Here is a 27182-nt window from a genome sequence, read left to right as displayed (position 1 = left end):
GGTCTTGATTATGTGCCTTATAAGTTTCCTGTGGTTGTTTTCGTTAGTTGTGTGTTATTTTATTTCCTGTCTGTTGGTGGTATCCTGTGCAGTACTCTGGAATTGTTATTGTAACGCACTGTGTTGCGTTGTCGTTTTGCCTCCTCGTTAGAGGTACTTTATTTTGTACTGGTTGTACATTTAGTAAAGTCTTGTTTGACTTAGCTTATGCGTCCTGCGTCTGACTCCTCTCAACGCACCCACATCAACAGTGACATAGTCGATTTAATTTGGTAGGGGTAAAGTGACCATGCATAGATAATATGCCATCAGCATGACACAACAGGAACCGGGATTCGTCGGACCAGGCAATGTTTTTCCACTCCTCAATTGTCCAGTGTTGATGATCAAGAGCCCACTGGAGCCACTTCTTCTTGTTTTTAGCTGATAGGAGTGGAACCTGGTGTGGTCGTCTTTTTTATTGAACACTTATATATTTATTAACACATTCTCATTTACATCTATGACCTGGGGAACAGTTAGAGGGGAGTGGAAGGGGGATGAATGAGCCAATTGGAAGCTGGGGATGATTAGGTGGCCATGATGGTATGAGGGCCAGATTGGGAATTTAGCTAGGACACCGGGGGTTAACACCGCTACTCTTATGATAAGTGCAATGGGAAAAGTGCCATAAGTGCTATCGGTAAACCCTAGACTCTGTCGTGCATGAAAAGCCCAGGAGGCTGGCCCTTTCTGAGATACTGTAACCGGCGCGCCTGGCACGAACGATCATACCATGCTCAAAGTCGCTTGGTCACTCGTTTTGCCCATTCTAACGTTCAATCGAACAGTAACCGAATGCCTCTGCCTGTCTGCCTGCTTTATATAGCAAGCCACGGCTATATCACTCACTAACTGTAGGATCAAACCATTTTCGTGAACGGGGTGGTGCACCTAATAAACTGGCCATTGAGTGTATGTTGCCATTTGAACCTGCCCCCAGAGAATGTATGGTAAAACTTTATTCTGCCCACTGTTCTGCAAATGTCCTGCAAAATTGTTCCCGTGTCACGCATTTGGGCTTTTTAGATGTGGTCACCCTAATTCCACCGGTGGAAACATTGCTACTGCAACATGTTAACACCATCTTTTCACATGTGAGGACAATAACATATTTCAACCCCACATATGAATCTGCAATTCCACATGTGAAAGTGAGATTTTCACATGGCATTTTCTTACATTTGAACCTGCAAATTTGATTTTCACGTGATTGATTTTCTCATATGAACATGCAATTCCACATGTACATTTTGTATTTTCACGTGAAACTGAAACTAAATTTAATACATGTGAAAATATGTTTTCACATGTGAAATTTAAGTTCAACGTGAAAACAGCTATGTTGTAAAATATTCTCATTGAATCCATAGTGAGACACTCACAAATGCAAGAACACACATTTTCTCTTTGTTGTAGTATTTATGCAATGTAGTTGAAGGTACAGTAAATGTATGTACTTGCCATAGTGGTACTTTTACAAAGCACTTTACCCTTACTATTTTATACAGTACATATTTTCTCCTTTTAGAGTATCTGCATAGCTGTATAGGTTAGCAAGGCTAAATGTTTGCACTCACAAAATAGAGTAGTTGGGATCCTTTCACAGCATAGACAAATTGGACATTCAATTAAATTATCCATAAGTCTACAATATACATTATCAACAATATTCAGTGTAATGTCGAGGAGCTCCTTCTTACCATGTTTGATAATCAATTACATGTACATTTTATTTGATCACTGTATTGGATGGCAAGACATGAAATACACCAAGGATATACTCAGAAATTTGAATGTGACACTGTCAATTACAATTATATTTGAAAACAGTTGGATCAATTCTTATTTTGTCTCAAACTGATAATATAGCATGATAGAGAGATGTAATGTATATACAAATATACATGAGAATGGAATGTAGTTGATCACACAATACTGTAGTAGATGTGGAGAAAACAGGAGTGACACATATTTCAAAAAGGAAAGAGACAACTTTCTTATTATGAAAATTACTCATTCCATTTGAGGAAAAAATATAAAAAGTTTATCTTAAAAAATAAACTGGTCAGGAAAGTGCCACTAACCTCATCCCTAGGCTAATTGCGCTCAAGCATTAGGAAGAAGTGTCTGGTGAACGAAAAAAAAAGTGCCACTGACATTGTACGTAACAATGACATTTCAAAGTGAAGGCTCATAATTGTCAAAATAACATTGTAACAAGATTAAATAAACATTTGTACATAAAACAAATATAATGATAAAATACAGAATACAAATTTGTTTATAAAACATCAATAATTATCACAGTTTGGTTATGAATTGGAAAAAAGTCAAGTAAATATTTCCAGTCCCCAAACATATTCTAAAGATATCATTATAAACATTCAACACCTCTACATGAGGATTTTTGTAACACCTTGTTAACAGTTCTTCTCACAACCTTATCTACAACTGCTTAACCCAGCTGAATAACACAGTAAGCATCTATTTTGTTTGTCTGTTTAGTTTAAGCTAAGAGCTTTGCTGCTTGGTATTTCCTTACTTTCCAATGTATTATCCAATGTGTTCATTATGAATATATCTGCTTGAATATCAATACTGGTTCAATGACATATTCAGAGCTGAAACCATTTCTGGGGACTGTGTAAAGTAAGAGTAAGTACAGAGTAGAGTTGTGAGGTTACCATTACTACTGGGTTTCAGGTCACATTTTGCACATTATATTCACAGTACTGCAGGTGGGAAAAAATGCTGTTGGCCAGAGATGCTCCCATCTCATTGGCGGTTCCAGATATTTTCATATACAAGTCATTTTAGAGAATGGAGGAACGGGGTGGTGACCTAATAAACTGGCCACTGAGTATATGTCGTCATTTGAACGTGAGTTGATAAAGAATGGAGGAAAACTGAGCATGGATGCAAAGAACCAAACATAATCAATTGAAGTTGAGACACTGAGTCAACATGGCCATTTGGCTTATCACTGTTGGGTCACAGATTAGTGGCTTTCCAATTAGCAAGGGTCATTGAGACTTCTGTTTTTTCCACTATCCCAGAACATTTCCAAACAGGAATGGACTTCCCAGAAATGTAACTCAGACCTCCTTTCAGAATGAAGATTTTTATCCCGTCTTAATCTTTCTGATATTTCTTTGAAGAAAAGAGAAGCCAAGAACAATCTTGACCCTGTGAGCATATGTAATATTAGGAGCTTAATATTGTGTAAACACTGAGCAGCAATGCATGGCGCATAATTCAACACCAAACCAAATATTCATGGTTTCACTTTGGTCCATGCAATAATGACTATAGTGAGCATTACATTCCCAATGCAGGGGGTCCCCATTAAGCATGGTCCTACACCCTGTTTGCATTCATTTCAGCTAAAGCGCTGTTAATCCATTTATCTTCCACCTCCTTGTTACTATATGTGGTCCCTCGCTTAGACACCCAGGCTCCGCTTCTGCTCAAAGTATGCATCAAACCTGGCCATGGCATACTCCTGTGGACAGACAGAGGAAAGAAAAATATTGGAACCTTTGCACAGAATGGATTTCATACAATAGATAAAGAGAGAGAAAAGGTATACATATTTCAGCATTGAAAGGAAATATAACAGCGATAATCACTGTCAGACACATTCCCAGTGGTTCTCAGTTATCAGGTTGCCCTGACCATGGCCAGTGGTTCTCAGTTATCAGGTTGCCCTGACCATGGCAAATACTTGTGTATAGTTTCAGAGTAGTCTGTGAGACCAAACATGGCAAGGAACTCACTGACCTTTGACCAGTACTGTCATAGTAAAATAAAACATTTAGTCCATAATGTGGCATATCGGTGGTTAGGCTATTAGCTGGACAAAAGTAGAATATATGAAAAGTGCAATACTGTTAATATATGTAATGTCTCCTGAGCCACCGGTCTGAGTGCACCACCTCGGCAACACAGGAATGGAAACCCAACGCACCCTAATCACCTCCAGAGCACCTGCACCTCATCATCTCATCACCACCACTATATAGCCCTGGACTGCTCAGTCATTGTTGTGTGTAATTGTTAGCGTCGTGTTGTTTACTCGCTCTTTGTTATTCTCTTTCTCATTGTTAAGTAAACCTTTACCTTGTTGATTCCAGCGTCTGTGTCCTGCCTCTTCGTATCCTCAGTACTCATCACAGAATTACACACCCTTACGAAAATAGATGCAGCAGGTAATCCTCCTGGAGTTTCCCAGCGCCTCGACCAGCACCAGCAGCAGCTTGCCCAGTTGAACGCCGCCATGCAGGAAGTGCTCCAAACTCTGCATAATCTGCCCAGCGCTCCGGTTCCACTTCAGGGAGCGGCGAGTGCCCCCAATCCACCTGTTCCCGTGCTATCACCAACTTCTGAGGGACCCCTCACCGTACCGGAGCGCTATGACGGTAAAACTACTAAATGTAGCAGCTTCTTGCTACAGGTTTCACTTTATCTGGCGCATATCCATCTGACCAAGCCAGGATAGCGCTGGTGATTTCGCTACTTAAAGGAAAGGCGCTGGATTGGGCCACGGCAGTCTGGGAAGGAGGTGAGGCCGCGGCGCTTCCCTACTCCAACTTCCTCGCTTGGTTCAGGGCGGTGTTTGATCATCCCACGGAGGGAAAGGACGGGGGAGAGAGTCTCCTCCAGCTACAACAGGGAGAGGGGCCTGCGTCTGAGTACGCTCTGAGCTTTCACACGGTGGCGGCGTCTTCCGGCTGGAATGAGCGTGCTCTGCACACTGCCTTCAGGAGAGGCTTACGGGAGGACATCAAGACGGAACTCGCATGTCGGGATGACGAGATGGACATTGATACCCTTATCGCCACGTCCATCCGTCTTGACGACATGTTGAGAGACAGACGGTGTTCCCAACACCTCCCGGAGCCTCAACGCTCACCCCATCTGAGCTATAGAAGCTGCCCTGTCTCCGAGTCCTCACCCATGGAGGTGGGCAGCACCCCCTACACTACCACGGACCACAGATCACCTGGCGGCTCCCACTCTAGGTGGTATGACTCCCGTTGTCGCTCCGTGAGTGTTACGTCATCTCCCATCACAAAATCATAACGGTGACTGGTTATTCCTTCTCTTCCATTTCCACTGCAATGATAGATTCCGGATCAGCGGGGAACCTTATAGATAGGGAGCTGGTCTCTGAATGGGGGTTGCCCACAGTGCCACTGCCATCTCCGCTACATGTCACCTCACTGGACAATAAACCGATTGGATCAGGCACCATTACGCACGTCACTCTCCCCATCACCATCACCATTCCCACACTACCAGAGCACCACGAGGAGCTGTCATTCCACATCGTCACGTCACCCCTTCACCGGATCGTCTTGGGATTGCCCTGGCTCAGACTACACAACCCCACCATCAATTGGATCACCAAGAGGATCACAGCCTGGTCCACCTCATGCCGGAAGACCTGCCTGCCGGTCTTTGGTTGTTCCACGTCAGTGGAGAGTCCGGAGTCCGCCCTCCAGCCCAACATTCCACGTGAGTATGCAGATCTCTCCGATGTCTTCTCTTCATCAAAGGCTAGGTGTAACCCTCCTCACAGGCCTTGGGACTGCACCATTGACCTGCTGGAGGGACAACACCCCCCGAAGAGTCGCATTTACCCCCTTTCCATGGCGGAGACTGAGGCCATGGAGAAGTATGTGGCGGAGACCCTGAAACAGGGGTTCATCAGACACTCTACCTCTCCTGCCTCCGCCAGCTTCTTCTTCGTGGCCAAATAAGACGGAGGACTGAGGCCGTGCATTGACTACAGGGGGCTGAACGCAGTCACCACCAAGTACTGGTACCCCCTCCCTCTGGTTCGAACAGCTACGAGGGGCCCGGTACTTTACCAAGTTGGACCTGAGGAGTGCCTACAACCTGATCCAAATCCGGGAAGGAGACGAGTGGAAGACGGCATTCAGCACTACCTCAGGCCACTATGAATACTGCGTCATGCACTATGGCCTCGACAATGCACCTTCTGTGTTCCAGTCCTTCGTCAATGACGTGTTCTGAGACATGCTGAGTAGACAGGTGGTGGTGTACATCGACGATATCCTGATACACTCGGCTACGTTCGAGGAGCACGTCAGGGACGTCAGAGCTGTCATACTCCGCCTCCGGGAACACAGCCTGTTGGTGAAGGGGGAGAAATGCGAAATCCACCAACAGGCCATCTCCTTCCTGGGATACAGGATCAGTCCTCAGGGGGTGTTCATGGAAAGAGAGAAGACGGACGCCGTCAGGTCATGGCCAGTCCCCACCACCATCAAGGGCCTAAAGAGCTTCCTGGGCTACGCCAATTTCTACCGGCGTTTCATCAGGTCCTTCAGCTCCATATCCGCCCCGCTCACCTCTCTCCTTAAGGGTGGGCGTCAGAAGCTGGCCTGGAACCCTGAGGCTGACACTGCCTTCAAGAGGCTGAAGGAGAGGTTCACCACAGCGCCCATCCTAAAACACCCAGATCCATCTTGTCCTTTCATCCTGGAGGTGGACGCATCTGAGGAGGGCGTGGGTGCGGTCCTCTCCCAGCGGCAAGGTAAGCCAGATAAAATGTATCCCTGTGTCTTTTTCTCTAAAAAGCTTACCGCTACAGAGAGGAACTATGGAGTTGGAGACAGGGAGCTGTTGGCGATTGTCCTCGCTCTGGAGGAATGGAGACACTGGCTGGAGGGCGCAGTCCATCCATTCCGGATTCTTACTGACCACCGGAATTTGGAGCATATACGGGCAGTGAAATGGAGGAACTCTCGTCAAGCCAGGTGGGCCCAATTTCTTACTCGCTTTCAGTTCATTCTGTCCTACCGCCCAGGATCCCAGAATGTGAAAGCCGACGCACTCTCCAGGATGCACCATACCAGAGAAAGGAAGGATCTGGGGGGTCCTATCCTGCCCCCGTCTCTCATCGTTGCACCTGTCATTTGGGATGTGGATGAAGACATTCGCCTGGCGGCTCAGGAGGACCCAGCGCCTGCCAACACCCCCCCGGGGCGCGTGTATGTACCCACCAGTGTCCGTGTCCGCCTGCTGATCTGAGCGCACACCACCCTTACGGCAGGGCACTCCGGTATTACGTGCACCCTGCATTCTATATCACAAAAATACTGGTGGCCCACCTTGGCTACTGATCTTCCTCGCTATGTCAACTCATGTTCCGTATGTGCCCAAACGAAGACACCTCGGAATGCCCCGGTAGGCAAACAAGTTCCTCTACCAGTGTCTCAGCGACCTTGGTCACACCTCCCACGTTCTGACAGCTTCACCACAGTCATGGTGGTCGTAGATCGGTTCTCAAAATCATGCAGTTTTTTGCCACTAACTGGTCTTCCTTCTGCTCTCCAGGGCGCTGAGGTCCTGTTCCAAGAGGTCTTCCAGCACTATGGACTTCCGGAGGACATCGCCTCGGACCGTGGCTCCCGATTCACCTCCCGAGTGTGGAAGGCTTTCCTGGAGAAGATCGGGGCCACGGCCAGCCTCACTTCCGGGTATAGGCCTCAGTCGAATGGGCAGGTGGAGCGCATGAACCAGGAGCTGGGGAGGTTTCTTTGTTGTCATTGTCAGGTCCGACAGGGTGAGTGGGCAAGGTTTCTTCCCTGGGCAGAATATGCCCAGAACTCCCTCGTTCACTCCTCCACGGGGCTCACTCCCTTCCAATTCGTCCTGGGGTACCAGCCGGCCATGGCCCCTTGGACACCCAGCCAGACCGATGCGCCCACTGTCGATGAGTGGTTCCGCAGGGCCGGACAGGTCTGGGACGCCGCCCATGTCCGTCTCCAGAGGGCCATTCGTCGGCAGAAGGACCAAGCCGACCGCCACCGCAGTGAGGCTCCCGTATTCCAGCCTGGTGATCGTGTCTGGCTGTCCACTCGAAACCTCCTTCTCTGCCCTGCAAGAAACTGAGCCCACGGTTTGTGGGGCCGTTTAAGGTCCTCCGGCAGATTAATGAGGTGTCGTACCGGCTGCTCCTTCCCCCTCACTACCGTGTCTCACCTACTTTTCATGTGTCTCTCCTCAGGCCAGTGGTTCCTGGTTCCTCCGCCCCTGGACATTGATGGGAGTCCGGCGTATGCTGTGAGGAACCTGCTGGACTCCAGGTTCCATGGGGGACGGCTCCGTTTCCTGGTGGACTGGGAGGGGTATGGCCCTGAGGAGCGGAGCTGGGTTCCGGCTGGGGACGTTCTGGACCCCAACCTAATTCGGGACTTCCACCGTCGCCGCCCTGACCGGCCCGCTCCTCGTCCTCGTCCTAATGGCCGGTGACGTCCTGCGGTGGGAGCCGCGCGTCACGTCTCCTCCCGTTGCTCCCCTCCGGCGCTCTGATTCGCCGGTCTACTGAGCCACTGGTCTGAGTGCACCACCTCGGCAACACAGGAATGGAAACCCAACGCACCCTAATCACCTCCAGCGCACCTGCACCTCATCATCTCATCACCACCACTATATAGCCCTGGACTGCTCAGTCATTGTTGTGTGTAATTGTTAGCGTTGTGTCGTTTACTCGCTCTTTGTTATTCTCTTTCTCATTGTTAAGTAAACCTTTACCTTGTTGATTCCAGCGTCTGCGTCCTGCCTCTTCGTATCCTCAGTACTCGTCACAATATAACCGTGTGTTAGTGCAGGTTTTCAGTGAATGTATGTAAATCATGAAGCTCATCTACATTTCCTGTCTTACAGATGTAGGATCTTAATTTGAGACAGTTTGCTACAGCAGGAAAATAATGTAGGGGTTGATACATTTATCATTAGGGCAAATCAAGTCTAACATTCCTTTTAAACCTCAGCAACAAAAGAGTGATCAAATTAAGATCCTACATCTGTATATAACATACCCCACTGGGCAAAAACTGGTTGAATCGACGTTGTTTCCACGTCATTTCAACAAAAAATTCAATGTGATGACGTTGAATCAACGTGGAAAACTGATTGGATTTGAAAAAAAGTTATCAACGTAAGGGAACTTAGTCTTTTTTTTCACCCAACTTTTTAACTAAATTTAATGACATTGTGAATTTTTGTTGTTGATTTCAGCTTGAATTCACGTTAGTTGACAACTCAACCAAATGTAAATCAAAACTAAACATTGAACTGACGTCTGTGTCCTGTGGGACATTTCTCATTTACATTTTTTTTTGGAGGGAGAACGGCTGTTTTGTTTATATTACAAATACAAATGCGTAAAACAAAAGCATGACAACCAGATAATGGACACTCACCATGTACCCAAACTCAATGGTGGAGATTCTCGCCTGGATCATCGACCACAGACCCCAGAAGAAGTGCGAAGCCAGAGCAAACCTGTGTAATTACCAACAGGCAAATGTTTCAATAAAACAGTGGACAAGCACATTGAAAGTATGGTCCATTAAACATACAGCTGGGTGAACTGAGCAAACCTTTGGTCCAAAGCAACAGCCACATGGAAATATGCTATTTCATCACTACTGGACTGATTCCAGGGTTTTATTTCCCAGGGAGCATTTTACAGTAACCAAGAGGCCCAGTCTTAGGGGTTCATTATTGTTATGATTTACTGCTGCTCTCTCAACAGAAGGCCATTATAAGTACTAAACCACAGGTGTCCTCAGATTTGACAAAAAAACACTAAGTCAACTTGTCCTCATATGTCCTGTGTGGCTCAGTTGGTAGAGCATTGCGCTTCCAATGCCAGGGTTGTGGGTTCGATTCCCATGTGGGACCAGTACAAAAAATGTATGCACTCACTACAGTAAGTCGCTCTGGATAAGAGCATCTGCTCAAATAAAATAAATTACTCATGAGGTGTAAATACTCTAGTGTGTCAGACACATGAGCAATTTCACAGTGCCCCACATTCCAGAGGAATGCCTTGGCCACTTCAACTTGGGGCCCTCACCTGTTGACTTCCACAAACAGCTCCTCTTTGAGTTTCATCTGATCTTCAGCACTCAGATTCTGAAATCCCTGGTCAGTCTCTGACAGGTAGCGTCCAATGAAATGCAGCTGAAAAATAAACATCACAAGGTTATTAGATGGCTTTTGCCTAAAAAGCCACTCATTCACTCATGTGGTCCTCTGTAGCTCAGCTGGTAGAGCACGGCGCTTGTAACGCCAAGGTAGTGGGTTCGATCCCCGGGACCACCCATACACAAAAATGTATGCACGCACGACTGTAAGTCGCTTTGGATAAAAGCGTCTGCTAAATGGCATATTATTATTATTTATTATTATTCAGATTCAGAGGACAAAAAGCCTTCATTCTGTCATCCTTACTCACCTGTTGGGCTTTAGTGGGATAATTCTTTGAGTTGACATGGAAAAATGGGAACTTGTCATTTGTGTAGTCGTACATCCATTCACAGAAGTGGTTTCCTATGTCGAATCCCCTGAAAACAGAATATATTTTATACGCTTATTTTCACTACAAAGGCTGGTGCGGACAGCCCACAGGGTCGGACTAACAAATCATAGGCCCCGGGGCTTTGGTTTTGTATTAATCTGTTACCCCCCACGTGGGCCCCCTTCCTCCTCTCCTCCACCATCTGATGATTAGCAGAGCGGCAGCAAACTATCTACACTCATTGAGAGTGGGTTCCTGTGGTTGGAGGTTGCAGTAAAAAAAAAAGTACATTCTCTGCCTCAAGGGCCCCCTTAGGGCTTGGGCCCCAGGGCGTCGGCCCCAGGGCGTCAGCCCCTGCTTTAATCAGGCCCTGACAGCTCAGTCCATCACTGGTACTCCCTGTATATAGCTTCATTCTTGTGTTTTATTTCTCTTGTGTTTTTATTTTCTTCTTTTAAGTCTGCATTGTTGGGAAGGGATTGTAAAGTAAGCATTTTAGTGTAAGGTCTACACTTGTTGTATTCGGCCCCTGTGACAAATAAGATTTGATTTGACTGACATTGGATTCAGGATTATGATTGCTTGGGCTCTTTCCTTGCTTGCCCAAATGAAAACTAGACCTATAGTAAAATGTTCCCATAGCAAAGGAAGAGAAGTTCTCACAAAGGGAGTGAAAATAGGTAGCTCTTTGTGTAGGGAATTGCAGTTGCTGTGGAAACCAGACAAAAGGAACAACTTGGAGGCTAAACTCCATTCCAATATTTCTCTACCCCAGGCTGTGGCAATATGGGTCAGTGCTGAAAACCTGTACAGTTCAAGCCCTTTCAAGCGAGCCACACTAGCTGCCAACGAAACCGACTTGGAAGAAAAACGGTGGGAAAACAAACAAAATGTGAGTCTAATATGGGCCTCCTTGGACTGTTGTCATTTCGTACATAAGTCCATGTGACTTAACCAGTTCTTTAGCATGAACACTCAGCTCCCTAAACATGCCCTATGTTTTACCCTAGCCCCCCATACAATCAAAGCTTTGGGGAGGAGACAGGAGAGCCCAGTGAAACCTGATCCGTCTTGAGAATGAGGAGCACGTGTGGTGATGTACAATGACCATGAGAGAGCCTGAGGGTCAGGACGGCGGGGGTGGGCTGTTTTGACGGTACTAACTTAGCTGTGAGCCAAGGCCAATAACAGTGAAGGTCCTTTCTGAGAAATGGGGCTCTCATGAATTCCATACTTTACAAAAAAAAACGAAATACTAAGTGGTACAGGAAAAACTGCAGTAAGAGACTGGATGGATTGTTTGGTAGGTCTGGCTGGCTTGTTTACCTGATGACATAAGACTCAGAAACACAGTTGAAGGCAGCCAAAACATTGGAGGTTTTGGATCTCAAATATGTGTGGCTACATTCTTGTCTTAAATGTTGAAAAAAAACATGATAAATACAAACTACCTGGGTAAATTCCTTCTATCCCTGTCTGTGTTGCAGTAGACATCACATAAGATTTACATTCTGCAGAGACAGTGTCACCTTGGACGGACAAAGCCCTCCCACACTGTACAGTGTGGCCAATGTTTACTGCTGAATCTAGCTCCTTTTCTGAGGAATGTGTCTCAGCTCTCAGAAACCCAAAGAAATGCTGTACATTTTGTACATTCAGTATACATGTTTTGTCTTTGATTCGGAAGTAAAGGGGATGATTACATTAATAAAGGGGATGATTACATTAATAAAGGGGATGATTATAGTAATAAAGGGGGTGATTACATTAATAAAGAGGATGATTACAGTAATAAAGGGGATGATTACATTAATAAAGAGGATGATTACAGTAATAAAGGGGATGATTACAGTAATAAGGGGATGATTACATTAATAAAGAGGATGATTACAGTAATAAAGGGGATGATTACAGTAATAAAGGGATGATTACATTAATAAAGGGGATGATTACAGTAATAAAGGGGATTATTACAGTAATAAAAGGGATGATTACATTAATAAAGGGGATGATTACAGTAATAAAAGGGATGATTACATTAATAAAGAAGATGATTACAGTAATAAAGGGGATGATTACAGTATACACTAGGGCCTGAGCATGAACCGACCTGTAGTTATAACTGCTGTATTCAAAGTCAATCAGCATGAGCTTCTGTCCGTCAGAGCCCTCACGACCACTGAGGAGCAGGACATTTCCTAGAGGATGAGAGAATAATTATTACACCACACACATGCACACAGTACAATACATTGTATTTAAAAGATTATCTTCACTAGCTTTACACAAAGTAATACTATGCCTAAGACCCCTTACCCTCTTGACAGTCATTGTGGCAGAAAACAACAGGGGAATGAGTGGAGTCCAACAAAGATCTACAAAGAAAAGCAAGCCATATTTCAGCAGGTAATAAGCAGGAGTTACATGTCCACTAATTCACTGTTTACCCCCCAAAAAACAGAATACCAAATTCCAGCACATATTTCAACCACTCAGACAACAGTCTTTGTATGGAATTATTTGCTTATTGTTGTTGACTGGATTCCACACCAATTTATTGTAAAACACCATATGACTTTTCCATAACTGAATTACTGCATATACATGTAATCATGTCTGCTCCTGTGTGCTTATTCCTAAAAGGTGTTGTGTACGTGATTCAGGAACCAGGGTGGTGTGGTGGGCTTTACTTGAGACTCTCCATCTCCTGGGGCAGGTTACAGCTCCTCAGACGGGCAAACTTGCGAATGTGGGACTCCCTGGTGAAGGTGAGTCTCATCACCTGGTTCAGGTACCTGTGGATAGGGGAAACATCAGGAAAGTCAGGGAACGTATGGGATACAAGAGGTTATAGAGTTTAGAGATAAGACAGATATCACTATTTTATCACAGCGATGATGATAATGCACTTCTTGTCTACACAAATGACACATTATTTGTGATGACAAGCAACTTTTTCTCTGTGATTACCTTGAAACTATCCTTAGACCATGAAGCAGGTCAACAAGTTGATATTTCACTCTGATAAGCTAATCCTTTTAACAATGTAAATGCCCTATTTTAACTGTAAGCAAATACTGTAAGTCAATTTACTGTACACCAAGGCCATTCATAAAACACATAATCAAAAGGAAGGCAAAGAACATTCACCAAGACTGTTATTGGCGTGTTGTTTTATTCTACAAATAAATTACTTCGGGAAACATACTTTGGCTCACTATTATTCTCAAACCAGGTGACTTGAGGATTGACCCACAAAAGCAAACTAGCAACCATTTTCTAAGGGGAGATATGTGTGATAGCTAATGTTTGTTTGGAGCTTTCAGTGAGGTCAGGATAGGCAAAGAGGGTTTCCAGTTTCTATTGGAAATTGCATAATAAGAGACCAACTCACTTGTCGATAGTTCCAAACAGCCATTTGGGCTCCTTGTTGAAAGGCATCCTCATACCATGGAACTTGGCCATCTTCTCAGCTATTTCAGCAGATATGCTTGGCATGCTCAGCTCATCTGTGTCCAGTTTGCGACTCTATTAACACAAAGAGGTCAAGGAAGCCAGGTCTTCAAGTCTTAGCTGAATACAGGTTGTCTTAAATCCCATCAAGCTGACAACTTTTTATGCAACAATAAACAGAGACAACATTACCAACTGCTGACAGGGTTGTCAAAAATAATGGAGGGTATAACCAGCTCCATTGCCTTCTGCCCTCCACTCTGGCCACTGTCAACGCTAACAGTTTAAGATCTTATCACAGCAGAAGCTGCTTAAAGGCCATTTGCTTGACCTCTGTGGTTTCTTGGTCTCTGAGGACTTTAAGTGAATAACTAAAACATATTTAATGCTGTTCCAAAAATTGATTATGATATCCATCATACAAGCAAAACTGGTGATTCAGATAGAACATGACTATACTCATGGTCTGTACCTATTTAAATTGATTAAATTGTCTAGCCTAGGGCGTGGGTTGAATTTAGCAAGAGAACTCTTGTTAAGACAATGCCTGGACAATGTGGGCATGGATTCAATTTACCAAGAATATTCTCGCTTGCACAAAGTGTTAAATTACATCACTTCAAGCAATTTTTGCCACTTTAAAAAGTGTATGGTTTAGTATGGTTAGGGCGGCAGGTAGCCTAGCAGTTAAGAGCGTTGGGCAAGTAACCGAAAGGTCGCTGGTTCAAATCCAACTAAGCGAAAAATCTGTCAATGTGACCTTGAACAAGGCACTTAATCCTAATTGTTCCTGTAAATCGCTCTGGATAAGAGCGTCTGATAAATTACTAATTGTAAATTAATTCCCTTTGTACATACTGTAAATTAAACACACATCGTTGAACAGAACACACCCAGACATGAACAGACCCTACAGATTTCCTATCTTAATTTGAACAGTTTCTCACAGCAGGAAAATAATCCTACAGGAATTGTGGATAATAATTCATGTATAAAAAGAAAGTATAATCAATACAATCTATTGATTATAATTAATGGACATTTATGTAGAGGTTGCTACATTTTTTGTTAGGGGAAATCAAGTCTGACATTTAAAGTGGAAAGTACAAACTTTTTAAACCTTGAATACACTACAAATTGGAATTTACTGCTGCACAGGAAAATTATCTGTGACAACAGAGTGATCAAATAAAGATAGTACACCTGTACACACATACATGCACGCATGCACAGACACGCACACAGTCGTGAATATTTGTTTTCCCTATCAATTATTATTTACAGAGGCACTTACAGGGACAAACTGCTCCAGTCTGCCCTGGGGAAAGATGCCATAGAGTTTGGGCCCAAGCTCCCGCTCTGCCAGAATGGCAAACATCACACTCTCCAGCACCATGGCCTCAGCACCCTGCAGACACATACAGTGAGGGAAAAAAGTATTTGATCCCCTGCTGATTTTGTACGTTTGCCCACTGACAAAGAAATGATCAGTCTATAATTTTAATGGTAGGTTTATTTGAACAGTGAGAGACAGAATAACAACAACAAAATCCAGAAAAAACGCATGTCAAAAATGTTATAAATTGATTTGCATTTTAATTAGGGAAATAAGTATTTGACCCCCTCTCAATCAGAAAGATTTCTGGCTCCCAGGTGTCTTTTATACAGGTAACGAGCTGAGATTAGGAGCACACTCTTAAAGGGAGTGCTCTTAATCTCAGCTTGTTACCTGTATAAAAGACACCTGTCCACAGAAGCAATCAATCAATCAGATTCCAAACTCTCCACCATGGCCAAGACCAAAGAGCTCTCCAAGGATGTCAGGGACAAGATTGTAGACCTACACAAGGCTGGAATGGGCTACAAGACCATCACCAAGCTTGGTGAGAAGGTGACAACAGTTGGTGCGATTATTCGCAAATGGAAGAAACACAAAATAACTGTCAATCTCCCTGGGCCTGGGGCTCCATGCAAGATCTCACCTCGTGGAGTTGCAATGATCATGAGAATGGTGAGGAATCAGCCCAGAACTACATGGGAGGATCTTGTCAATGATCTCAAAGCAGCTGGGACCATAGTCACCAAGAAAACAATTGGTAACACACTACGCCGTGAAGGACTGAAATCCTGCAGCGCCCACAAGGTCCCCCTGCTCAAGAAAGCACATATACAGGGCCGTCTGAAGTTTGCCAATGAACATCTGAATGATTCAGAGGAGAACTGGGTGAAAGTGTTGTAGTCAGATGAGACCAAAATCGAGCTCTTTGGCATCAACTCAACACGCCGTGTTTGGAGGAGGAGGAATGCTGCCTATGACCCCAAGAACACCATCCCCACCATCAAACATGGAGGTGGAAACAGTATGCTTTGGGGGTGTTTTTCTGCTAAGGGGACAGGACAACTTCACCGCATCAAAGGGACGATGGACGGGGCCATGCACCGTCAAATCTTGGGTGAGAACCTCCTTCCCTCAGCCAGGGCATTGAAAATGGGTTGTGGATGGGTATTCCAGCATGACAATGACCCATAACACATGGCCAAGGCAACAAAGGAGTGGCTCAAGAAGAAGCACATTAAGGTCCTGGAGTGGCCTAGCCAGTCTCCAGACCTTAATCCCATAGAACATCTGTGGAGGGAGCTGAAGGTTCGAGTTGCCAAACATCAGCCTCGAAACCTTAATGACTTGGAGAAGATCTGCAAAGAGGAGTGGAACAAAATCCCTCCTGAGATGTGTGCAAACCTGGTGGCCAACTACAAGAAACGTCTGACCTCTGTGATTGCCAACAAGGGCTTTGCCACCAAGAACTAAGAGGGGTCAAATACTTATTTCCCTCATTAAAATGCAAATCAATTTATAACATTTTTGACATGCGTTTTTCTGGATTTTTTTGTTGTTATTCTGTCTCTCACTGTTCAAATAAACCTACCATTAAAATTATAGACTGATCATGTCTTTGTCAGTAGGCAAACGTACAAAATCAGCAGGGGATCAAATACTTTTTTCCCTCACCGTAGAACAGCAATTAGCATGCACACAAACAGACAGGTGAATGAGAGAAAGTTGGGCTTGTTTACTTCTCCTAATGAACTTCATGATTGTCAGTCACTGCTGTCTTGCACAACCAACCTTAGAAATGATGAGGTAAAATGACTTAGTCATCGGTTAATGTTTTCATGATAACCGGAAGAGAAGACAATTAATAGGATCAGCTAAAAATGACTGCAGCCAACCTGTGGTCGGTCCATTGTTAGCTGTGATTTTCCATCAAGTGGGGGTTAGTAGGACAGAAACACATTCAATTCTATAGGATGAAATTAGAACAGCTTAGACAGCGGAAGCTGATGATGACCTTACATAACATGAAACAAGCTTACGGCTTCATAAATCAATTATACACAGATCCAGATATTTGAGTCATGGTAACTGTAAAATGGCTACCTCAAACAAATTACATTCCCAACTCTGTCAGTGACTTTGCAGGTATTTTTGTCCATCATGGTGGTACGTTTAAAAGCAGATTTGGACCAGAGAGGGAAGAAGTGAGTTGCGTTCCACATGAGGAGAATAATTAAACAAGGGGCCAATTGTACTGAGAGAGGCAGAGCCTGCCAACAGCATCAATCAGTAATTGTGGCTGCTTAACCGAAGAAGACACCAGGGCTTTTCAACTGTGGAGGAAAATGGTGTCAGGAGCAATTATCTGAGGCCAGAGCTCTGAAATAGCTAGAATTCAAAAGATAGGCCTATACAGTCTGACACAATTTATTAGAAAAGTATGTTAACTTACAGATAAATATATGTTGATACTTAAAAATAAAGGGTTCTTATTATTGTATATTAATGTAGCTAAGTACATTAAAAATAATTACCATTGTTACACTGTAAATACAGTACTAAACAGTAGTAACGCTAATCGTAACAAATATAGCCTTGAGTACAATCCAAATACGGTGTAGCCAACAGGTGCATGGCCGCGGGAAGATGTTTTGGGGTGGAGGTGCTGTCGATGGGTATTTTTCTCTGCTCATTCAGGAATATTAAAGGCCTAGTGCACTAATTTGGTTGGATAAAGTTGATTTTATATATATATATATATATTTTGGGGGGGATTTCGATTTATCAGCACCACTACTTCCCACGGCTGTGAACAGGTGCCCTTATCTACTGTAACCAGCTATGAGCTGGCAGTGATCTGTGGACTCTGACAGTTGGGCAAGGAATTTGCTAAGTGTGCACTTCAAAGTGACTCAGCTCTTTCTGTCGGAAGCCAAATAGGAGGAAAACAAACTATAGTAGTGATTTGCTTATGGCGTGTTGTATGCACTTTGGACTGACCTCATATGGGGAAAACATGATAAGTAAATAATCACTGACAACATGGGGAACTTCTTCAGTACTCATCTTTGATGGCTTTCCCACTAGTCAAAAGAGACATACTGTAATCATCTTTAGGTCTATCCATTGTGTGGATGTCATGCCATAAAACGGGTGAGACCCGTCAACCATAGACAATTTTTACATATGAAACCAAAATGATCCTTGGTGTGGCAGACCTATTAAAAACAACTAAGCCAATTTTAAACTCTGCAAGTATTCATATTTGACACATTTAAAGATGGGTTCTGCTCCGATGATATTACGCAATATATCTCTGTGGTGCTGATGGATGCCAAATGGAAATCTGCTCAACCTGTTATCTCTGTTATCATAATCATCCTGACACACATTGTGGCCTTGCAGCCTGTATGTAGGTCTACACGTACAATGCATTTCCATGTCCATGAAATCACTCTAAAAGTGGGTCAGCAGTCACCCTCAGTTTCCCAACGACTTTTATTTTACGACCTATTTCTATCACAACAGGTTGTTTGGCAAGGCTTTTCAAATTCAATTGGCTAAGTAGCCTACTTTTCAGGTTAATAATCAACAATGCTATCTATCATCCACATCCTGGTCTGTTGATGACCACTTTGTTGTGCAACTGTTCAGCATTCCATTCGTCCAACCTTCCTCATTATTGAAAAATATTAATAGTGCCTTTTTTAATGGCTACCATTTCCTCTGTTGCAACTCAATATACAGTATGATTTGTCAATTTAAATACATAATTACAACTAATCTGTGGAACAGGAAGTGATACAATGTGATCTCCCTTTCATCAGGATACTGAGGTCCACTGTGGCCTGTCCAGATGTGAACACAAATATTCTGAGAAATGGAAGGAAATCACACTTCCTCAAAAACACTACTGTGGTCCACATTTCCTAATTAGGTGTACTTGCTGAAAGCAAAGCACAACTTTAGAAACTGTTCATACTTATTATTATTATTCTGCTGGAATCTCTAGAGCCAAAACCGTAAAAGCTACAAACACCAAAACAACTTTAAAACGTCCAGACTACCATTGGCCAGTGTGCTTGAAAAAAACATTTTGACACTACTTATACTTTTCACACTGCAACCACATTTGCATAAATCCCAATGCATTTCAATGGTCATAGACTTGAATGGTACAAATGTCCACCGTAACTAGTGCAGACCGGTCTGAAATAGTGTTGAATTGACAACATATTGTCTTTGGAAAATTATTTCCCTGTCAATAAATGTAGCTCTGACCTGGATGATCAAATCCTGCTGTCAGTGGCAGATTTACCATTAAGCAGAAGAGGCAATTGCCTCAGGCCTCACTTCATCAAGGGGCCTCGTGAGCTGGGCATAATTGAAAAAAATTATACTAATAATATATATATATATTTTAATTTATCCGCTTGAGGCCCCCCTCCATGCGCCACTAGTGACATGTCATACTCTTTTTGTCCAGACAGCATCAAATACATGGGTTACATATAATAAGACAGAGGGGCGCTGTTTCGCTCACTCGGATGCTTTCTCTGGTGAGATACAGTAGTTTCAGCCACTTGCGAATTGAAGGAAAGTTGGTGGGTGCACAGTGCACTGTTCGGATGCTGGAATTTTTTGGGATGAACGTGCGAAAGTAACATACTTTTTGAAGTGATTTGTTTGACAACCAGATGAAAACATCATGACTGGTTGTGTTCATGGCACATTAAAAGGTAATACAGACTGGTAATAAAAAGGTAATACAGACTGGCCTCTGCCTGGGGCCTCCAAATCACCAAGTACGCCCCTGCCTGCTGTTTGTGCATGCGGATAACAAAACAGATAGCAATAATGTACTCAATCAGTAGTACTCATGGGTAATGAGTACCTCCATTGACTGAGAATAAGGTTAATCAATACGCCAACACCTTAGGAACTTCCATTCAAAAATCATTGTTAACAAATGTGTGAATTATATAACTCTTTAGTTTCAAAACGTCTCACCTTCTGTAATAAATGAAACATAAATAGTTTCAATATTAGTTTGAAAGTTCATCTAAAAACATGGATGTTTATTACACAATTATTGCTATATAAATCACAGTGAACTGAACTGACATTAACAATAGGCACCTCTATACAATGTATTAACATTAGGTTCAGCGCCACAGTACCATCTGATGGGTACCACTTGCCCTCACTCTATCCCCTTTGTGCCAGGGCTACGGTCACATGACCATGGCACAGCAGGTGCAGGGATTTTCCACTTGAAGCTACAGTTATGACGACATGAGTGGTGTGTTCACCATTACTGTAATTAGTCATCATGTGAAAGTGAGAGTCTATAGTAAAGTATGCCACGTTGTCCTTAAACTGTATTTAAAAAACCTTACAGGCAATATTGTTGTCCATGTGAACCTAAATCATACTGTAACGAGAAAACAGCTACAACATGCACACAGTTAAGGAGCAGTGAGGTCTACGAGGGGACAGACTGGCTAGCCAAGGTAGGATTAGCCTCTAATAGGATAAATATATGTGAATCTCATGCAAAAGATGCTAATGGCATAGCAATGACAGGTGAGTGACAACAATAACACATTGGTGGGATAACATGAGTCATGAATGTTTACCCTCTTTTTATCTTGCTATCATCAACTGACTAACAGAGGTGACCTCAATCCAAAGTGGTGGCTCAACATGGCTAATTCTTAACACCATTTTATATCATCCAGTTTGGAGAATGGTCTGGGATTTACATTTTTCAAAGTGATCACTACGTCCATTGGCAATTACTAAAATCTTTCATGCTAATCTATTCAGACTTATTTGATCACAGACTCCAGAAAATGAATACAAAAACACAGTCTCCAGGCCAGAACAATGAAACGTTGTGGTGAATTTCACAATCAGATGACAAATCTAACCAATAGTATGGGTAGATCACCTTTGCCATTAGTTACTTACTTGAAAGAGATTTTCTTTGTTTGACTGTCTGGGCTCCCCCTTATTACAGGACATCTATCAATGAAAGAAAAAGCAAGAAACTAACCATGAGTACATGTATGTTTTCAAAAGAGTCATCATGCTACAGCATCCTCACAAAGAGACAATGACAGAGTACAGTATAGTCCCCAAGTCCAATGGCCAAAAAGGCAATAGAAAAGCGCTCAGTGCCTTTTAACGACCGACTTGTTGAGATATTAAAGTCGTAGAAACAGAGAGACAAGCTCTCTGAAAGGGATCTGTTATCTCCTGATCAAGGCAGGTGGCATGAAGGTTAAGGTTAAGGTTTGGCTTCAACACCAGCAAGATCACTGACAGTATGCTTTGGCATAAAAGGCAGATATTGACATTGTTGCCCTATCTATGCACTAGCACTTTAAATATTTTCTCCTCTGAGGAAACCCAGTTACTCACGAATTTCGGAGTTATTAATAATATTAGGTGTTTGATAAGACATTTATAATTCCTCTGTAGACATGGTCGAAACATTTATGAGGCAAATTTATTGTGCAATTTTCTATAAAAGTGAAGAACACAGTGTTGCTCTAGCAACAGGTGTGCTAATATTACACTGAGAACATTGGCAATAAAAGGTAACCACTGCCATTATCAATCAGAAAGAATCTCATAAACTGCATGAGACCATAATGAATATATATTAATATTCCATTCTATTTGATTCTTACAATAATCTTTGTTGCTTTACATCTCCTGGCTAATTGTACATGTTTAATTCATGGGTCTTCGTCCTCAGGTCCCAAATGGTGTATGCCTTCTTATTAGAAATGTGGCATGTCTCATTGTATTTTCTATTCTATAGTGTTACTTCAATAGTTTTACGCTAAAATGTTTTAGATCAGAGTTGTTGCTTTTGTCATTCCCATCCAACTACAGGAGAATGAAAGCTTGACTGACTCTTGACCTGGATTCTCTGGTCATCTGATTTTAGCCAGGAGGTTCTCTTGGGGTTGTCTAGCCTCCCATCATGTGATCTATGAGCAATGCAATGTGGACCTAGTGACACGTCATCAGGAATGATATCCCCCTGTGTCATTTGGCAGTAGCTCATGATGCAAAAACTAAACTAGATGACTGTTACAGGAGGGGGTCGCTACCCACTAGGTGTCATCCTCCGACAGCCTTAGGCACCTCCTCACTCACTGTCTGGACTAATCATTATCCTATTGGTGTCACCTGTGTCTACCTGTTCACCTGTGTATTTATGCCCTCACTTCCCTGTGTTCCCTTGCTCAGTTTTCTCTGCTAGTTTCTCAATGCCAAACAGTACTAATCAGTATCTGATCGTGAGACGTAGGTACAGGTACTTGAGAAGTGTTCTCCCTGTTTCATTGTTGTTTTCAGTCGTAGTTAGTATTTCGTATGTTTGCTGTCAGCCTGTTTTTGGAGACCAATTTGCTCCTCCTTTATTTTATCATGACAAGTCTGTTATTTTGTGTCCTGGTTTTGGGACCACCAGTAAAGATCCTTGTTTCACCATCTCTGCCTACTGCCTATCCTGCACCGCACCTGGGTCACACCTCACACCAACCCTTATAGATTACGACATTTAGTTACCACTAGTTCTTATCATTACTCCCCCCCCCCATATCTTCACAAGTGCATCAATTCACAAGCTGCCTTCCATAACAATATGGATTAACTTTGTTGTGGACAATACTGAGACTTCAGGGATCTCATACTGTACCGTGTATGGTATGGTGGAATCACCTGGAAACAAGTGTGCTCAAGGCACGCTCCTTTTGGAAGGCCTACGGCAAAGAGCATATGCATGTACAGCCATGGGGGTACATCACACCACAACAGCAGATACACACACACACACACACACACACACACACACAAATACACACGCACACGCACACCAACACACATGCACACACGACTTGAGCCACCCATCATGTGGGTATTTGCCCCAGAGGGTATTTCCACAAGAAGATGTTTGAGGAAGAAGATATCTCCTTCCCCTTCTGTCAAACCCCAAATTCCAGCAGCAAAGCCTAGGGAATACATGTAGGCTATGTATTTTCCTAAACTTTTATATTATCACATTCTATTCTATTCTAAAACATGACCAGAAAATCAGGTTAAATCAAATTTAACTTTAAGGGTCCAAGATTGGGCCTTTCGGTAGGCTACGTATTTAGCCTAAAGAACATTGATGGGATTTTTCAGTTAAACTGAAGAGAAAATTCAAAGGACACCCAACACATACAGTGGGGTCCGAAATTATTGACACCCTTGATAAAGATGAGCAAAAATGACTGTATAAAATCTTTATAAAGGGTGTTCTTCAATCTTATAAAGGGTCTAAATAATTTTGGATTCCACTGTATATGGGTGCATTTCATTTCATTGAGACATGATATTGATAACCAGCTTAGTCAATGAAATTCAAACAAACAATATGTTAAATGTATGTTTTATACACTGGTCATTGTGTGACAAAAACATGTGTTAGGTAAGATGTGACTGACTCACTCAACATTTCATTGTCTGTTTATAGATGTCATACACACCTGTAGAATAGCTCCATACAGGCGCAGGAGGACGTTGCGGGGTTCATCAACTACACTGGTTTGGGTGTCGGGCAGGGCACAGAGGAAGAGCTTGTTGCTGAGGCCACCCCTGTCACAACATTACAAAAAAAACGAATGTAGCTCATAGAAGCGTCACATTTTCCCATCGCCAGAATTTTGATTAGGCCAATGAATGTGGCAGCCTAAATAACGGTTTTATTCTAGGATAAAAAGCCCAATAAGGAGTGATGCTTTAAAGGCCCAATGCAGCTGTTTTTATATCAATATCAAATCATTTCTGGGTAACAATTAAGTACCTTACTGCAATAGACTTCCATTCAAATGGGAAAAAAACTGCTTTTTCGCAAAAAACTATTTCTCAAGCAAGATTTCTGCTTGGACTGTCTGGGAGTGGTCTGAATGGGGAGGGATAAACTGAACATTTGCTGTTATTAGCAGAGAGGTTTGGAACTCTCTTTGTTATTGGTCTATTAACCAATTTACCACCATGGAAAGCCGAAACTCCTGCCAGCAACTATCAGGAAAACATTTTTTCTCACACTTTGACAGTGTTAGTTTCAACGGCTGTTGTACAATTTGATATAAAACCGGAATAACAGAATTTTGACTGCACTGGGCCTTTAAAAACAAAAACACAATACAATCCCATATGGGCAAAGGAATCGTTTTAATTTGAAATTACATTACTTAGGTTTATCACAGTATCATATTCTCTGTTTATTAAACCCTATCATACCACTGGACACCATCATATGGAGGACCAAACATGCCATAATTATAAATAAATAAATGCACACTTAAATAGATGAATAAATTAATAAATGCACACATAAATAGATAAATGAATGAATGAATGAACACATATAGATAAATAATTATTTAAATAATGAATCACACTTTCATTCATTTTATAAATATATATTATTTTTTCATTTATTTATTTCTGTATTTCTTCCTCCAATATGATGATGAGGGGGTGTCAAGGTAACGTATGTATCTAGCAAACCATTGGTTATTCAATGTCACGGCACGTTGCTCGATTGCATTTGCCTGGGGTGCGTTCAGTACAACAGAACAGTGTTCAACATTAAATTAAACAGAAACGGTACTGTACTGAACGACCAGTTGAAAGACGGTGAGATTATGGTGGCCCAGAGGGCGATTGTATATGGTGTGTTGCACCAGGACTCTCTGTTATCACCTGAACTCTGGTTAAGTCGTTGGGCAACTTCCTCCAAAGAACTAACGGGTTCACCTCTGTGCCCGTTGTAACAGCTAGACCCAAGTTTTCGATGCATGCCCTTATAATCAGGGTCAGTGTGCTAGTTTAGCATATAGCGCTGCCTCCTTGAATTTGCCACTGTCTGGGCTTGAACGAGGGTCCTCTACATCGCCAACATGTGACTGCCAGCTTGACAACGTGCGAACCAATTGGATAGCTCCATCGGTTACATTTCAAGGTAGCTGTGGAGTGAGGTTATGGTATGTTCTTACCTCCGTTTAGCCCTTGATCATGACTCTCAGTTCCATTACATTACACATAAGTGTCATTGGACGAAGGCGTCTTCTGTATGGGGGAGCTTTGTTAAGATCCGTCTGAACATTAACATGTATCATTTGCGGTACGGGTTTGAAAGCATAAGGAACTTATCTTTCATATCAGCAATAAATATTTTTTTTAACACAAAAGGTTAAATTGACACACCTTGATAGGGTTAGTGTTCCCACATGGCCATATCTCCATGTTACAGCGTTTGTTTACTGAAAACAGATGGAAGACAAGAGGTGACCACCTGTGCTATGTAGCTATCTAGCATTCTCCGAACACCCGTGTGTAAGCTCGGGAAGTGTAGTTTCATTGGATGGAGGCACACATAGCTGTATGGATCTGTGCAAAACTGCTACACTATGTGTATCTTTTTTATTTGAAGGATTATTTCTCGCTGATGTAAGCTAAGGGCCATATGTTTCAAAAGCCATATTGCAAGCGATGATTATTGACGTTTCCAAACGTTAAAACACAGCGTCCGGATTGTAGTAAACATTAGGCAGTCGTGGGCGAAACTAATGTCTCAGAACTGTAGGGAGAAGGCAGAATGCCGTCTAGAGTTTTCAAGTTTTCAAGAGCTCCGTTACACCTCCACACGGAAAAGCAGGTCATCTGGAGAGGTGTTGTTTTCAGCAGCGTTAGCCATCACTGCCAAATCTCTAGCTACTGATTGCAGCCATACTACTTGCCAGAAGAAGTGGGCTACTGTAACCTCCCGAGTGGCGCAGTGGAATGGCCGGCATGGATGTAGCTCAGTTGGTAGAGCATGGCGTTTGCAACGCCAGGGTTGCGGGTTCGATTCCCACGGGGGTATGAAAAAAAATAATGTATGCACTCACTAACTGTAAGTCGCTCTGGATAAGAGCGTCTGCTAAATGACTAAAATGTAAAATGTAAAAATGTAGTTATCTACCAGTTGTAAATCTCTCAAGTGTGTGTAGTTTGATTGTTTACTTTTCAGACCATCAGCCAGAAAAAAGCAACACTCAGTGAAATTGATCAACCAATGGTGTGTTAGATACCACCCACAGACGTTTGATTGACACCCCCCCCCCCCCCCATCATTATCATATTGGAGGAAGAAATAAATAAATAAATATATAAATTAATACAATTGAAGTGTGAATAATTAGATAATAGATCAATAAATACTTGAATACATACAGACATGTAGAGAAAAATGAATGCATTTTGGTCCGTATTTTTGTATTTCCTTGCTCATTTATTTATATGGATTTATTTATTCATTTATTTATGTGTGCATTTATTTATTCATTTATAATTATGGCAGGTTTGGTCCTCCATACCATCATGACTAGGGAGAGAAAAATGTATCCTGTGCAGTTGCAAACGCAGCAAATAACTGTTTCTCTGTGTAATATATGAAAAATAAATCATGATAAGTTATATATGAAAAATAAATCATGATAAATAATGGTGAATGTGCTCAAAGATTATATCTACCTTATTAAGCTGATTTGAAAGTCCTCTTCTGTCACCGTTTTCCACGCACCGTGGAGAAATTCTTTGCACCATAAATACGCCTTACGCTTCGTGTCCAGGTCGGGCTCATCCGGCCGGATGATGTCCTTGCATTCATCCTCAGTGTCTGGCTGGACCTCAAGTGCATTTTCAGTGATCAACAAACCCAACGACATAGAAGGGGAGGATGACACCCCGTTGATAAATTTCGTCTTCATGTTGTCTTAAAATGAATACTAAATAGCCTACAGTTTGAATTAATTAGATGAAAGGAAATGTAGAATCAGGCTTGCTTGGATTTCATGCAATGTGTCTTTAATCAATCTAGAAAATCTGCGTCTCGGGTTTATTCAAACAGCAGAGTAGACACGACCGTTCAGTGCCAAGTAGTGAATCGAATGAAGAAATGCT

General features: G+C 42.7%; 1 protein-coding gene across 2 annotated transcripts; it reads right to left on the bottom strand.

Annotated features, from left to right (window-relative positions):
• Positions 1–1441: 1441 nt before the first annotated feature.
• Positions 1442–27182, bottom strand: chka (choline kinase alpha). 2 transcript variants are annotated; one of them, XM_084172329.1, is made up of 12 exons: positions 26754–27182; positions 23720–23828; positions 21144–21197; positions 15129–15242; positions 13776–13909; positions 13072–13176; positions 12698–12756; positions 12492–12579; positions 10319–10427; positions 9938–10044; positions 9279–9360; positions 1442–3544 (listed from the first exon to the last, which is right to left on the bottom strand). In XM_084172329.1, exons 1-12 carry the CDS (start codon positions 26987–26989, stop codon positions 3485–3487), a joined length of 1257 nt encoding a protein of 418 aa, XP_084028455.1. In that variant the 5' UTR covers positions 26990–27182; the 3' UTR covers positions 1442–3484. The 2 variants fall into 2 exon arrangements, with proteins under 2 accessions (XP_084028455.1, XP_084028456.1); XM_084172330.1 differs by lacking the exon at positions 21144–21197.

This window comes from Coregonus lavaretus (assembly GCF_964263955.1).
Source record: "Coregonus lavaretus genome assembly, chromosome: 11".
Lineage (NCBI taxonomy): Eukaryota > Metazoa > Chordata > Actinopteri > Salmoniformes > Salmonidae > Coregonus > Coregonus lavaretus.
Note: the sequence above shows the minus strand (reverse complement) of the source record. Positions and strands in the feature narration are given on the sequence as shown.

What these genes read in the sequence shown, in the direction of transcription:
- chka (XM_084172329.1), bottom strand. Translation starts at nt 26,989, where the DNA reads ATGAAGACGAAATTTATCAACGGGGTGTCATCCTCCCCTTCTATGTCG. An exon ending in CTGTTTGTGGAAGTCAACAG is followed by an intron (nt 9,361 to 9,937) that starts GTGAGGGCCCCA and finishes GTAATTACACAG; the next exon opens with GTTTGCTCTGGCTTCGCACT. An exon ending in CCATTGAGTTTGGGTACATG is followed by an intron (nt 3,545 to 9,278) that starts GTGAGTGTCCAT and finishes GTCTGTCCACAG; the next exon opens with GAGTATGCCATGGCCAGGTT.